We start from the raw sequence: 16,964 nt of genomic DNA, 5'->3' as shown, positions 1-16,964 counted from the left end.
TACCATAAAAAATAGAGGTGGTTGTAAAACACAACTACGTTACAGATAAAAGGCTTTCAAGTATCTTCCAACTGAATGCGCCAAAATTGGTTTTGTGAATTCAGAAGTCGACAAGACCTTTCAACACTTTTTAAGTCATTCAGTTATGCTTCAGTGGCACAGAGCCTACTTCCTATTTGTGGCACAGAGTTCAATTATCTACTTCTATCATTTTTAGATCATTACTCTCTCCTCAGAACTACTTATTTTGAACAGCTTTTGACATACTTCACACATCTTTGTACAAAGAGTTATGAAGAAAAATATTTACTTAAAACTAAGAAACAATGTACATGGCCAGAATAGATAATACGTTTGCTGATTCTAAGTCACCTAATCTCATATATCAGTATAAAGCTTACTATCATCTAATCTTGCAGTTAATGTCAAAGAAAACTGCCAGCTCTCAGAAAGAACTGTGAGTTTGAACTTATCTGAAATTTTCTCTGCCTCCTCAATATGATAACCATGTCAAGATCAAGAAGTTTACCTGATTTTCACCTCAGCTGACTTACTGGCATTGGTTGAAACACCCCACTGAATTTTAACTGAAATTCTAATCCTTACTTGTTGCTTAATATGTCTCCAAATAGTTTATAGTATGATCCAGAAATCAAACTAAAAGTTGATGATCTAACACATTCTAGGTACTGTAAACTGCATGGCTAAAGAAAGGCTACACTCAATTCAATATTTTCTTTGTGACTTTAATGTAGTGATTTCCAGGTCCTTCTGCTTCTATCATTAAATTAACGATGCACCTTAAAGTCAACAACACTGTAAAATACAGGTAATATCGTAGTTAAATCAACATAATAGTTCATGCTAAATATTCATCAAAAGATAAATGAGTTACTAATAAAGCAGTAAGAAAATACTATATGAAAAATAACAGAATGAAACTACCCTTCATCTAAATAGTTATCAAAACTTTCTATGAAGAGACAAATTTCAAAGATTTTATAAATAGAAAGGTTAATAAAATGGAAAAAGGGTATTCTGGTATGCTTTTTGGAATAAATAAATAAAATAGAAGGAAAGTTAATTGGTTAGCCAAGTAGACATAGATCAAGTGGGGGGTGAATCACATCACTCTCTCTACTCTCATATCCCTTGCTAATTTACTCAATCCCAGGAGCAAAGAAGAGGATTAAGTTAACTTTACAGAGTGCCTTATAAAAATGCAAAGCTCAAGAAGTCAAAATGGCATAGGTGATAGAGGCTTTGTTCATCCGCTATTACAAGCACATCAAAGTTGTGAAGGAAACAGGGAGCAAACAGCAAGCAGAGTCACCTGCGGTCTAGATGAACAAGACCTACAACTAGGAGGAGTAATAAGAAATCACCCTGCAACAGTATGGGGTAGAACAGAGCAAGGACACGAGGCTTCCTGGTCCCTATTGACTGGGTGGGACAAAGGCTATGGCAGCCATCAACTGCAGATACCTCTTAAAGGGACTATGTCTATGAGCACTTTCATGGTGATGGACATGCTTGCTGAGCACCAGCTCTGGGTCGGCTGCTCGAGGGGCACCAGAGACTTACAGAGGGACACTGAGTTGTCAGAGCGAGGGCTGCAGGCAAGGCTTTCTCCCAGGCAGAAGTGCTGGCGCTATCCATTGCTCCTCTGTTGAGCCCTCCCTACTCCCAGTGTGCAAACATAGCACCACCATAGCTGAAACATCATCAAACTGGATAAAAGAGGTCTCTCTGCCCAGAAGATTCCCTGAAATTCCACCTCCCCCAACTCACAGACCCACCCACCCAAGCCACATCCAGTTGTGTCCTTGGCGAGTCCTGTGCAACTTTCAGAGCAAGCTCCAAGACCCACACTGGTGGCAGCTGACCTCAGTTTCTGGTGTGGTTTCTTGAGGCAACTATAAGCATAGCATCTGCAGATTGCTTGCTGTATCTTAACAGGGAGCCCCAGAGACACACAGGCTGGGGCTAAAATTGGCCTGCTGCTGAACCCCTCTCAGGTCTGTGCCACTGGACACCTACTACACACTAATAAGGCTGGAAGACTTAGGAGTTTTGTTTAGTACATAGAAACAGATGAAGAAAGGCAGCCAAAATGGGAAGACAAAGAAGCAGAAGCCATATGAAAGAAGAGAAGAGAGATCCAGGGAAAATGAAGTCAAGCAATCTAACAGATACATAGTTCAAACACTGGTTATGAAGATGCTCAATGAACTTAGGGGAAGAGTAGATGAACTCAATGAGAACTTTAACAAAGAGTTAAAAAACATAAAAATGGAAATTGAAATTACAAAAGGGAACCAGTCAGAAATGAAGAATGCATTATCTGAGATGAAGAGTATATTAGAGGGAATTAACAGAGTAGACCCAGAAGAGGATCAAACCACCAATATAAAGGATGGGGAAGCCAAGATCACAAATCAGGATGGCCAAAAAAAAAAAAAAAAAAAAAAAAAAAAAAAAAAAAAAAGCCCATAAAAAATAATAATTTAATTAATTATGGGGACAAAATTAAGTGCAAAAACATCCATGTTATAGGAGTACTTGAAGGAGGAGAGGGAGAACAAGAAGTGGAAAAGCTATCTGAAGAAATAATGATGGTAAACTTCCTTCATCTGGTGAAGGAAATAGACATATCACCCTGGGAAGCTCAGAGAGTCCCAAGAAAAAAGAACTCAAAGAGGTCCACACCAAGACACATAATTAAAATGCCAAAGGTTAAATATAGAGACTGTTAAAAGCAGCAAGAGAAAAGCAGTTAGTTACCCACAAGGGAGTTCCCACTAGACTGGCAGCTGATTTTTCAAAAGAAACTTTGCAGGACCGAAGGGCCTGGCAAAAAATATTCAAAGTGTTGAAAACCCAGGCTCTACAACCAAGAATACGTTATCCAGCAAAGCTATCATTCAGACTCTTAAGACAGATAAGGAGCTTCCCAGACAAAAATAAGCTAAAGGAATTCATCAACACCAAGTCACTATTACAGAAAATGTTGGAGGGACTTCTTTTAAGAAGAAAAAACATGTATCAAAAACATGAATAAAAAACAGTAATAATTACAGATCTATCAACAACTACCTCAAATGGAAAAGAATTAAGTGCTCCAACCAAAAGATAGAGAAGCTGAATGGATAAGTAAACAAGACTCCTACATATGCTGCCTATAAAAGATTCATTTCAGATTAAAAGACACAAATAAGACTAAAAGAAAGGGGATGGAAAAAGATAATTGCCTTGATGGACCTAGAGAATACTGCACTAAAATGAAGTTAGAAAAAGACAAATACCACATGATTTCACATACATGCAGAATCTAAAGAACAAAATAAACAACAATAAAAACAAAAATAGAAACAAACTCATAGATACAAAGAATATTTTGAGGGCTACTAGACAGTAGGGGGGTTGAAGGGTTGCTGAAAAAGGGCGAAGGGATTAAGAAATACAAATGGATAGATACAAAAATAATCACGGAGATATAAATATATCATAAGGAAAATAGTCAACAATGTAATTAATATGTAAAGGGGAAAAAGGGTACTAGATTTAGAGGGTAATCACTTGAGTTCTAATCACTATGTTGTACAACTGAAACTAATATATTATTGTATAACAATCATAATTGAAAAAAGACTCATTGAATTGTACAATGTAAATATGAGTGACTGTCTACTATATTTCAATAAATCTGGGGAAAAATTTTTTTAAAATAATAAATAAAATGCAAAGCTCTATGCAAAGTAGATGCTGTGAGGAGACAGAACAATGAACCATCAAGACAGCAACCTTCAAGTAGCTTAAATTTAATAGAGGCTGTAAAACATGTATGTCATGACTAAAATATAATGCAAACAGGAATATTAAAAGGGAGATAAAAATAAAATCTGATAAACACACGGGGAACAGAAATTATGTTTTCAAATGGAAAAGCTTAACAGAAAAGAGAATTTGAGCTTGACAGAGACATTGACGGATCAAACTTGGAAGAGTGCAGGAGGAAGACAACAAAAATATGGCAAGACTGAAAGATCAAAATATGAATTTCACTCTAAAATTTGAATTTCTCTCAAGAGAATGAAAAAATCACTGAGTTTTTCAATGACTTAATAAATTAATTAGAATTAATCTCTTAAAGTTTCTCTTACATCTATAAAATAAACAGGTTGGAGTAGAGGAATGAAAATGTTTACATGTGTGGGGAGTAGACACTAGATAAAATCAATACAGTTAATAGGATGATATAATAATTTAGGCAGAAAGTAACTAGACTGTAAAATAGGGTTAAAGCCTCTTGAAACTAGAAGGAAGGAGTCAAGTATGAGTTTCATTATGGGTTAATAAGATAGACAGGGTTTGCCAACTGATCAAATGTTGGGAAGAAATTTTTACCCAGCTTTTTTCTGAAATAAAATTAGTGTATATAATTTAATTAAAATTTAAATAGTACAGAGTGACATTAAATGAAAAAGTGTCTCCTGTCATATTCTCAGTCCCTCGAGGTAGTAATATTTAATTATTTCTATTTTTATTTCTTCAACTGGCTACTAAAATAATTCTAAATAATATATTATTACTGCTACATATGTACTATAAAGAATTTAATCTCTTGATCATGTACACAAGGAGAAAAAAATTAAATTCAGTGTATATAACTTCTAATAGTGAAAAACGAGAAACAACTTAAATGTTCAATAACTGGAAACTATATATTTATGGTATAAATACTAAAAAGAACTAATGCTACATGTATCAAAATAGATGAATGTAAACAAATGTTAACTGAAAAAAACAGCTTACAATAAATACTAAAAGTACCCTTCTATATTCTATTAAGCAATCTTTTCAATATCACTACAAAAAGCTATTTCTTTCTGGCACTATTTATCACTACTGACCTCTGCTGGTCCAACAAGGGAGAGGATACTGCAGTTGTCTTCCTGTCCTTCTTGCTAGTGGAAGATGACGACTTAGGGCTTGATTTTCGCTTTGGAGATTTGCTAGATTTTCTCAGAGAAGGTGATGGAGGTAATTTAGATCTAACCACTTCTGGTGAAACCTTTCAAAAGAATTCAGTAAGTCAATTCACAAACCCCTCCAATCATAGCTGTTATATAATCAGGTAACAAAGCATGTGAACATGTGTTTTTAAATACCAAACTTTGGATGAAATATTGTTATGATACCATTTATTGATATCAATGTGACTTCTGAACCTGTGTTTTAACTAATATTCTAATTAACTTCCATAAATAACACTAGTACCAATAAAGCAAAGTTATAAAATTTCAAAATCTCTTCAAAAAATCACAAATTATATTCTCGAATAAATTATAACTCTCTCTACTCTTTAGAAAAGAAACAAGTATTCTAGAAATAATATATAGATTCAACTCCTGTTTCACATTAGCTGATGACCTCAGGCAACAGAACCTCAGTTTTATTCACCTGTTGAACAGGAAAAATATTTCCTATTTATCTAGTAATGTGAAGATTAACTGATTAACATATATGAAGTAACTGATATACAGCAAGTTGACAAATGTAGCAATATCCTAATTTAAGATGTAGCAAGCAGCTAATGAGTTCTCTGAACAATATTTGCACTGAAGTTAATTTAACATATATTTCAATAAATAGTATACCTCCTTTTTAATAATAATTTCTTCTCTCTTCTCCATGTTTTCTTGTTCCAGCTTCATTAATTCCCTCTGTATCTTCTGACGTTTCATTTCCAATGACAACTCATGAACATAATCATAATTAATATCTCCATTGTCAGAATCTTAAAAATAAAAATTCCATTGCTTGTCAGAAACTATCATAATGACCTATACCACAATCTAGAGAATCTTTTCAACTAATTTTTAATGTAAACTAAAATGATAGAGTTTTCTTAGACTAATGTACTTCTAAAAAATAAATATATGCTGACTCTTACCCTGTCTCACAGACCAAGAGAGAAGAAAATTTATTTAAGAGGCAAAATTGCATCCTTTTTTTTTTTGGACCTAAACACCTTGAAAAGTTGTTCCCAGAGACAAAACAGGCTCCCTATGCACTGAGCCCTAGAAGGAGAGCTGTGGAGACTGGTGCACTCGGGATTGGATGTCAGAAACATGGCAGAGTGAGAGATGTCATGAGAGCTTTCCCCTTGAAACAACAATAAGCTTAACATATAAAACTCAACAAAAAACACCGAAACTACACACCACCAACTCTGAGCATGGGATATGCACATAAGAGCTACCGTAAGTAAGAACCCCAGGAAACTGGTGGCAGACTGGGAGAAACAAAGAAGATACCTCTCGTAGTCTGAACTCTCTGCAGATAGAGAAGGAGGGGTGAAGGTACATCGGGTTCCTGTGAGCTCCAAGCAGCCCGTGTCAGTGCCCAGGGTTCAGGGCAGAAAGCAGAGAAGTGGGGACAGCAGAGAAGCGGGGATGGCAGAGAAACAACACTTGATTACTACCTATAAAGGTTGCAAAATGCGAGGCTGAGCTGCAGCTCCCATGACCCAACCCAGAGGGCCCCTCCATCCATATCCTCTGAGACCAAACACCGTGGGGCCCCAGAGAAATCAGCGCAAACACTACCGAAACTGTCGCTAACACAGACAGGGACTGCGACTGAAATTAGCGAGTGGGACTGAATATGTATAAGAAAAAAAAAAGGCATTATTAAGACTTTGTATAAAGCAAGGATCCAAGAAGATTAGATGCCACCTACTAGAAACCAAAAGAAAAACTCCTTCTTTGCAACAGGCTAAAAAGAGACCTTTATATAATAAATCTTCCTTCTGGAAATAAAAGCAGAGTACACATCTATTAATGCCCAGGCAGAGAAATAGTCCATTAAACACCATGAACAACCAACGTGACAAGGCATCTCAGAAAGAAATAGAAAAATCTCCACGAAATAAGCATAGAGACATAGAAATGGGTTGATTTAAATGACAGAGAATTCAGGATGGTAATTCTGAAAAACCTAAATGAGATCTAAAACAATTCATACCAACAATTTCAGGAACTGAAAAAACAACTAGATGAGCAGAACAAGTTCTATTGAAAGGAGACTGAAACCCTCAAAAAGAACCAAATAGAACTTCTGGAGATGAAGAAAACACTGCAAGAGTTGAAAAATGAAGTAGCAAGCTTGGGAAATAGAATCATCCAAATGGAAAAAAGGATCAGTGGAAGACGGAAATCTAGAAATAAATCAGAAGGAAGAAGAAAAACCGAAAAAATGAAAAATAATGAAAGGGAAATGTGAGAACTAGCTGATACCATAAGGAGAGGAAACATAAGAACAATGGGCATTCTTGAAGGGGAGAAAAAGGAGAACTAGAAAGCAATTTTAGACAAATAGTTGATGAGAATTTCCCAAATCTAAAGAATCTTCTAGAGCTTGGAATTCAAGAAGTCAACAGAACATCCAGTTATATGGACCCAAAAAGGCCTTCTCTAAGATACATTGTATTAAAATTATCAAAACTCAATGATAAAGAAAGAATTCTCAGGGCAGCCAGGGAAAAGAAGACCTAACATATAAAGGAAAACTTATTAGATTATCAGCATAAACCTTACAAACCAGAAAGGAGTGGAATCAAATATTCAAACTATTAAATGAAAGGAACTACTAGCCAGGAATAATGTATCCAGCGAAGCTCTCCTTTACATATGAAGAGGACATAAAGACCTTACCAGACATACAAAAATTGTCACTACAAGGCCTGCATTACAGGAAATGCTGAAAGCGATCAGCTCACTAAAAACAAAATAACAACAAAAAAATACATGACTAGAAGTAAAGTGACTAACAGGCAGATAAAAGAAGAGAAGTACAACCCTTAATAAGAACCAGGCATTACAGGCTTAAACAATAAGAGATTTGCTACAGCAACATAGTAATGAATGTTCAGCATACATAGGGACAAATTGAGACAACAATGACAAAAAAGGGGAGGATTCAACGATCCAAATTCACAAAGGAGAATGGAGATAAGGCACACGAGGAGAAAATGGACATCTGTGTGTGTGTGTGTGTGTATACATATATACATATATAACTATTCTCTACATATTTATAATGTTAACCAAATGCCAAAGATTCAGAACTGAAATATATAACATAAAACAAGAAGGACCAGAGAAGAAACCCACAAAATCCAATCAAAATTAAACACACACACACAAACACAAGGACAAGGCAGCATTGGAAACACCGAGATACCAGAAAGCAAAACATAAAACGGTTACGGGAAATCGTCATATTTCAATAATCACCCTGCATGTAATGTAAATGGACTGAACTTAGGAATAAAAAGGCAGAGAGTTGCAGATTGCATCAAAAAACAAAACCAAAATATATGCTACCTCCAGGAGACATGTGTCATCTCAGCACCAAAGACAAATATAGGCTCAAAGTGAAAGGGTGGAAAATGAATTTCAAGCAAATATCATTCAGAGAAAAGTGGTAGGAGCAGTACTAATATCAGATGAAATAGACTTCAAAATAAAAAAAGGTAAAGAACAATACCGAGGGACACTTCAAAATGTTAAAGGGAATCATACACTAAGAAGACAAACACTTATTAATTATCTATGCTCCCAATCAGGGAGTCCCAAAATATATAAAGGAATTACTAAGAGTACTAAAGTGAGAAACAGACCAAAACACTATCGTAGTACAAAACCTAAATACACCACTGTAGGATACAGACAGACCATTCAAACACAAAATCAATAAGGAAATAACATCATTAAATGACACAGTAGACCAACTGGACATAAATGACATTTGCACAGTCTTTCAACCAAAAACAGCTGCTTATTACATTCTTCACTAGTGCACATGGAGCATTCTCAAGAATTGACACAGATATAGCCTCATCAAATATAAGAGGGTTGAAATCACACCAACCATATTCTCTGATTATAATGCTTTAAAGCTGGAGATCAACTCTAAAAAGAAAGCAGGAAGAACCACAAATACTTGGAGATTAATCAACATCCTAAAGAAAAGGTCAGAAAAAAATAAAAGGAGAGATCAAGAGATACATAGAAATGAATGATAGTACAACATATAAAAACTTTTGGGACACAGCAAAAGCAGTCATTAGAGGAAAATTCATATCATTATAGGCTTTTCTCCCACAACAAGACACTCCCCAAATAAATAACCTAACTCTTTATCTTAAAAAACAAGAAAAGGAAGAATATAGTCTAAATTCAGCAGAAGGAAAGAAATAATCAAAATTAAAGCAGAAATAAATGCATTGGAAAACAACAACAAAAAAATAGAAAAAAATAAACACAACTAAGAGCTGGTTTTTGAGAGGTTAATAAAATTGACAAACCCCTGGCTAGACTCACTCAAGAAAAAGAGAAAAGATACAAATAAACAAAATCAGGGATGAAAGAGGAGAGATTATGACAGACACCGCAGAAATACAAAGGATCATGCAAGAATACTATGAAAAAGTATATAATGCCAAATTTAATAACTTAGAAGAAATGGACAAGTACTTAGAAATACACAACCTTCCTAGACTGAACCAAGAAAAACTGGGAAATCTAAATAGACCAATCAGCAGTATGGGCATTGAAACAATCATCAAAAACCTAGCACAAAATAAAATTCCAGGACCAGATGGCTTCACCAGTGAATTCTACCAAACATTCAAAGCAAATTTAATACCTATTCTCCTCAAACTCTTCCAAAAATACAAAGAAGCAAAACTCCCCAGCTAATTTTATGAGGTCACTATTATCCTAATATCAAAACCTGGTAAAGATAACACAAAAAAAGAAAACTACAGACCAACACCTCTTTGAAAGACAGATGCACAAATCCTAAAATACTAGAAAATCAAATATAGCAACATATTAAAAAGATTATACGCTACGATACAGAGGGCTTCGTCCCAGGGGAACAGGGGTGGTTCGACATACGCAAATCAATTAATGTGATATACCACATAAACAAATTAAAAAATAAGAATCATATGATCATATCAATAAATTCAGGAAAAACCCTCTGACAAGATATAGCATCCATTTATGATCAAAACACTTAACTAAATCAGTACAGAAAGAAAATATCTTAACATAAGAAAGTCCATATATGACAAACTCTCAGCCAATGGTATATTGAATGGTGAAAAACTAAAAACTTTTCAAGATCAGGAACATGACAAGGCTGTCCACTATCACACTGTTATTCAATATGACATTAGGAGTCATAGCAAGTGCAGTCAGGCAAGAGAAAGATATAAAAGGCATCCAAATAGGAAACAAAGACGTCAAACTGTCACTATTTGCAGATCACATGATTGTCTGTATAGAAAACCCTAAAGACTCCACAAGAACACTACTGGAAATAATAAGCAAATACAGCAAAGTTTCTGGATACAAAATCAATGTTCAAAACTCATAGTGTTCCTATACTCTAATAATGAAGTCTCAGAAAAAGAGAAATAGAAAAAATAATTCCTTTTGGAATTGTAACAAAAAGAATAAAATACATAAGAATGCATCTAATAAAACATGTGAAGGACCTATATAATGAAAACTATAAGACCTTATTAAAGGAAATCAAAAGAGATACAAAAAAGTGGAAAGATATTCCATGTTCTTGGATTAGAAAAATCAACATAGATAATATGACCTTATTACTTAGAGCATTATACAGATTTCATGCAAACCTCATCAAAATCCTATTGGCATTTTTTTAAAGAAATTGAAAAAAAAAATCGTCACATTTGTATGGAAGCAAAAAAGACCCTGAATTGCCAAAGCCATCCTGAGAAAAAAAGAACAAGGCTGGAGGCATAATTTTGCCCGACTTCAAATTATACTACAAAGCAATAATGATCAAAACAGCATAGCAATGGCAGAAAAACAGACACACAGACCAGTGGAACAGAAATGAGAGTCAAGAGATAAACTTATACGAGCAAATAATTTTTGACAAAAATACTAAAAACATACAGTGGACAAAGGAAAGCCTCTTCAATAAGGTGCTGGGAAAACTGGAAAGCCACCTACAAAAGAATAAAACTAGACTGTTGTCTATCACCACATACCAAAATTAACTCAAAATGAATTAAGGACTTGAATATAAGACCTAAAACAGTAAAATGCATAGAAGATAACATAGGAACTCAAGGACCTTGGAATTAATGAGAATTTTATGAATTTGACCTCAAAGGCAAGGGAAGTAAAAGCAAAAATAAATGAACATGACTACATCAAACTAAAAAGCTTCTGCTTCTGCACAGCAAAAGAAACCATCAACAAGGTAAAAAGTCAACCATCAAAATGGGAGAATATATATGCAAGCAATGCCTCCGATGAGGGCCTAATATCCAAAATATACAAAGAACTTATACAACTCAATAACAACTAAAAATCAAACAATCCATTCAAAATTGGGCAGAGGACCTGAAGAGACACTTCTCCCTAGAGGACATACAAATGGCCAACAAATATATGAAAAGATGCTCAACGTTGCTAGCTATTAGGGAAATGCTAATCAGAACCACAATGAGATACCATCTCACACCTGTTAGAATAGCTATAATCAACAGGACAAGTAATAAATGTTAGAGAGGATGCAGAGAAAAAGGAACCCTCATATACTGCTGGTGGGACTGCAAATTGGTACAGCCACTATGGAAAAACAGTAATGGAGGTTCCTCAAAAAATTAAGAATTGATCTACCATATGATCCTGCAATCCCTCTACTGGGTATTTACCTCAAAGACCTGAAAACTCTTATCTGAAAAGATATTTGCACATCGAGGTTCATAGCAGCATTATTCACAGTGGCCAGGACATGGAAGCAATTGAAGTGTCCTATGATAGATGGCTGGATAAAGGAGCTCTGGTACATATATACAATGGAATATTACTCAGCTGTAAGAAGAGATAAAATATTGCCATTTGCGACTACATGGATGGATCTCAAGATAATCACGCTAAGCGAAGTAAACCTGACAGAAAACATTGAAAATCACATGATAGTACTTATATGTGGGATATAAACCTCAAAGCAACAATGAACAAGACAAACGGAGACTCATGGACACAGACAATAGACTAGTGGTTACTGGAAAGTGGAGGGGAGGGGAAGGTAGATGGGGTAAAAGGGGTCCAATATGTTGTGATAGAAAGAAATCTATGGGAGGTGAACACACAATGCAATATATATGCCTTATTGTTAAATTGTATACCTGAAACTTATTGGATGTTGTTAACCCACGTCACCATAAAAATTAATATTTTTAAAAAAAATATATACTGTTTCTATAAAAGATTAAAATCAATACAGCTGATTTCTATATGAATAGCCAAGCATTTCTAAGGTTCTTTGGTTTTCTGTAAGTGATTTTAGGTTGTCGGGAGTTGGGTTTTGGTTAGGAGATGGGATTTTTTAAAGATAAAATTCAAACACTCAGCTGTAAATTCTAAGCATTAAAGATATCAAACCCTTCAAAATTACATGCTGCATATAATGTGCATCATTACCTCCTTGATTTTCTTAAAGATTCATTAGTATCTAATAAAGTTTACATTAGGTGTGCAACATTGCTTCCATAAATTTCTTAGTGATTCAATTGATTTGTATCTAAATATAAAGTTAAGTAGTACTAACATGTATATGAGCTCCTTTCTGAAGTATCTGCAATATTTTCATTACAAGTGATTTTATCAGTTTCTTAGATCTGAATTGTCATCTCCTCAGTGGATCTAATATCATGTCTCTATTTCACACTTTTCCAATGAAAACAAAAGTTGCTTAAGGAAAAAAGAAAGAGCAGTGTGTAGAGCAATTTCATTATAACACATGGAAGTTTTCAGTGACTACTAGCACAGCTACCCAACCTCTCACCTTCCTTTGTTATAAACCCTAAGAAGCCGAGAGATGGGAATTTCACTGACTTTTATTCTAACACATGACCGTGGTGGACTTGCAAAATTAAGAAACTGAGGTGCTTTCTCAACCTATACTTTTAGCAGTTAAGATCACCATTTCTTAACCTGGAGTAAAGAAAATGGAGAACTAAAAACTATAAAGAAAGTGGTCCTATTTGAACGCTTAAGGCACAAGAAAATGAACATCATTGTCATAGATAGGTAAAACATAATAGAATGTCAACTACTGATTCACGTTTGGGCACTGAGAAGGTAGCTATATATTATTTGTGTGACTAATCTTGATTATTCATTTTATATTGGAATAGATGACAATTTCTCAGCAAATATATAAAATAGACTAAATCACGCTTTTCAGTCAGAAAGCAATTATTAAAAGGCATACAACTTTTAATGAATAAAATTGGATACTGAATTTTATTAAAGGAATAATGGCTATCTCTAGTTCTTATTACACACTCCAGACACTTTACACGAGTAAATAATAAGGATCAAAGATTGTAAGTTATTAAAAGATTTAACTCCATAACCAAATACCAAGAATAAAAGAATAATTAGTAAAAGTGATTTACAGTATTTTTGAAGGTATTATCAAAAATGCTCTGCCCGTCAAAAAACTGCTCTCTGGAAATATCACCAATACAAAATACATGTAAGAAAGGAGAAGCTGGCTTTCAGGCTTCAATCCCCAACCACCCAACCAAGGGGACAGGCCTGAACAGCTAAAATATATGTCAAAGCCAATGCACAACAGCTAATACATTATGCTTAGAGGGAAAAGCTCTCAAGTCCTTACTTGGAAACTACTTATTTTTATTTTATGCATATCTAATATAATCAAAGGAAAGATGTTCTCCTAATCTATAAGAGATGGGCTACAAAGTAGTCACACTGCAAGTGATAATCTCCTGACTAAAAAAAAATAAAATCAGAAAATCAAAACAGGATGAACTCAAAAAAGTCTGAAACCATTTAATATACTTAGAAAATGTCTCTCATGCCTTAAAGTTTGAGGTTATCATGACAATTGCCTTATAAAGACTAATATTGTGATTCTAAGTCATCACAAAAATATAACTGACACATTTAAGGCAACAATTTTTTAGTATGATAAATGTACATGTAATACATAAGAAAAGATTGATATCCATTATATACAAAAAATTCTTACCAATTAAAAGAATGAGCAAAGGACATAAATAGGCAATTTACAGGAAAGAAATGCAAATGATACATAAATATGCCTTTTTCATATATTAAAGAGCTGTATTTTTTTTGGCATGCAAGAAGTGCTCAATCTGATATATCTAATGCCCATCTGACAACATACATAGTTATTACAGTATTGGCTATATTCCTTGTTATACTTTACATCCCCATGACCAACTACCAACTTGTACTTCTTAATCTTTTCACCTTTTTCACTTGTCCCCTCGACCTTCTTTCCATCTGGCAATCATCAAAATTTCTGTTTATCTACGAGTTTGTTTCTGTTTTGTTTGTTTTTGTTCTTTAGGTTCCTACATGTAAATGAAACCCTATGGCATTTGTCTTTCTCTACCTGACATACTCACTCTAGTGTCCATGTTGTTGCAGATGGCAGAATTTCTTTCTTTTTCAAGGCTAATATTCTATTGCATATAGGTAGTACCTTTTTTAATCCATTCATCCATTAATGGACAAGCAGGTTGCCTCTATATCTTAGCTTTTGAAAATAATGCTGCAATGAACATATGAATTCATATGTCCCTTTGAAGTAGTCTTTTGGGTTTCTTTTCAGATAAATACCTAGGAGTGGGATTACTGGGTTCTTCTTTGTCTCTTGTTACAGCCTTTGTTTTAAAGTCTATTTTGTCTGGCATAAGTATTGCTACCCTAGCTTTTTTCCCCCTTTTTCTTTTCCATTTTCTTAAAATGCCTCTATCTATTTTCAGCCTGTGTGTCTTTCAATCTGAAGTGATTGTCTTATAGGTAACATATGTAATGTTTTTGTTTTCTTATCCATTTATCCAACCTATCTTTTGATTTGAGCATTTAATCCACTGACATTTAAAGTAATTGTTGATAGATATGAAGTAATTATCGTTTATCATTTACATATTTGATCCTTTTTTTCTTCTTCTTCCTCCCCTTATTATTTCTTGTAATACCGGTTTTGTGGTGATGAACTCCTTTAAGCTTCTTCTTGTCTAGGAAGCTCTTTATCTGTTTTTCAATTCTAAATGACAGCCTTGCTGGGTAATCTTGGTTGTAGGACTTTGGTTTTTATCACTGAATATTTCCTGCCAATCCCTTCTGTCCTACAAAGTTTCCGCTGAAACATCAGCTGACATGTCCTGTGGGAGTTAACTAATTGCTTTTCTCTTATGGCTTTTAAGATTCTCTGTCTGTAATCTCTGGCATTTTAATTATGGTGTGTCTCGGTATGGGCCTCTCTGGGTTCATCTTGTTTGGGATTTTCTGTGCTTCCTGGGTTCGCATGTCTCTTATGGCTTTTAAGATTCTCTGTCTGTAATCTCTGGCATTTTAATTATGGTGTGTCTCGGTATGGGCCTCTCTGGGTTCATCTTGTTTGGGATTTTCTGTGCTTCCTGGGTTCGCATGTCTATTTACTTCCCTAACCTGGTGAAGTCATGATTTCTTGAAATAGGTTTTCAATTATTTGCTCTCTTTCTTCTCCCTTAGGATGCAAATGTTGGTAGGCTTGATGTTGTCCCAGAAGCCCCTTTAACTATCTTCATTTTTTAGATTCTTTTTCTTTTTGCTGTTCTGACTGGGTGTTTTCGCTATCTTATATTTCAAATCGCTTACTTGATCTTCTGCTTCATCTATGTTGATTCCTTCTAATGTATTTTCCATTTATTATTGTATTCGTTTCTAATTCTTTGTTTCTATCTCATTTTTGTTTCTTATTTCTTTGAAGTTCTCACTGAGATTACTAAGCATCCTTATAACCAGTGTTTTCAACTCTGCATCTGGTAGATTCCTTGTCTCCATTTTGTTTAGTTCTCTTTCTGAAGTTTTCTTCTGTTCTTTCATTTGAGATATGTTTGTTCCCCCATTTTGGTTGCTTACCTGTTTTTGTTTCTATTTATCAAGTAGAGCTGCCATGTATCCCATTATGTAGTAGGTATCCTGTGGAGCACAATGGTATAACTCTCTGCTCTAGGTGTGCCTCTTGTATGGGTGGTGTGTGCCTTCCTGTTGTAGTTGAGCCTTGGTTGCTATCTGCATATCAACCCTTGGGCTGATTTGTTGTAAGGACAGGCTGTGACTACAGTAGAGGAGCTGTAGTGCAGGGGCTGAGACTACAGAGAAGGATTTGCTTTAGCAGGGTTCTGGTGCATGCCCAGTCTGCCTTCTGGGTATATAGTCTGCAGTGGTCGGGTGGTACTCTGGCTCGGTTCAAAGGTAGTCACTGGGCATTTTTCAAAATAAATCATTTCGTCATATGAAGAGTTAGTATGCAAATAATGATGGCTATTTATCAAATTTTTAGCAGTGCATGTTAAATAGTGATAGAGAGGCCACATTTACAAAACTCCGTGGAACACCCTGCCACAGGTCAAGTTCATCCACAGCCTGTGCCCTGCTTGGGGCCACCTAGCACGAGCCACAAAGCAATCTGCAGATGGCTGCCCCTTGTGCTAGGCTTGGAGATGCCTGGAAGAGGCCAAGCCTCAAACTCTCGGCTGTTACCAATGCTGGGTTTAGGGCTGCTGAGGAAGAGGTACAGGGCATGTCAAAGCCAGATGCTGCTTGTCTGAGGTTTGTGAACCTTTGAGAGATTTTAGGAAAGTCTGCAGAACAAGCTGAGACAGGCTGTTTGTATGGAAAAGCCACTGGAAATGGCTTAGATGGGCCTGCGGTTTGGTTGGGGCAGGATCTCAAGGAATCATCAGCAGGGGGCCAATGGTGCTTGCCATTGGAGACTGAGATATGGCACTTCCCTGATCATGCACGCTGGTTGGCATAGAACTCAATAAAGAAACAATGGCTTCTACCAGCACT

At 35.3% G+C, this 16,964-nt stretch overlaps 1 protein-coding gene across 5 annotated transcripts in view; it reads right to left on the bottom strand.

Moving 5' to 3' along the window:
* ZC3H13 (zinc finger CCCH-type containing 13) overlaps positions 1 to 16,964 on the bottom strand; it is a 102,454-nt gene that overhangs the window by 67,306 nt on the left and 18,184 nt on the right. For all 5 annotated transcript variants that reach the window (XM_036228507.1, XM_036228509.1, XM_036228510.1 and 2 more), the window contains exons 6-7: positions 5,661 to 5,800; positions 4,914 to 5,074 (exon numbers count right to left, since the gene is read on the bottom strand). In XM_036228507.1, coding sequence (XP_036084400.1) covers positions 4,914 to 5,074; positions 5,661 to 5,800 — 301 coding nt within the window. The remainder of the gene's footprint in view (positions 1 to 4,913; positions 5,075 to 5,660; positions 5,801 to 16,964) is intronic.

This window comes from Rousettus aegyptiacus, unplaced genomic scaffold, assembly GCF_014176215.1.
Source record: "Rousettus aegyptiacus isolate mRouAeg1 unplaced genomic scaffold, mRouAeg1.p scaffold_m13_p_11, whole genome shotgun sequence".
In the NCBI taxonomy this organism is placed as follows: domain Eukaryota; kingdom Metazoa; phylum Chordata; class Mammalia; order Chiroptera; family Pteropodidae; genus Rousettus; species Rousettus aegyptiacus.
The sequence above is the reverse complement of the archived record's forward strand: the minus strand, read 5'-3'. Positions and strand labels throughout refer to the sequence as shown.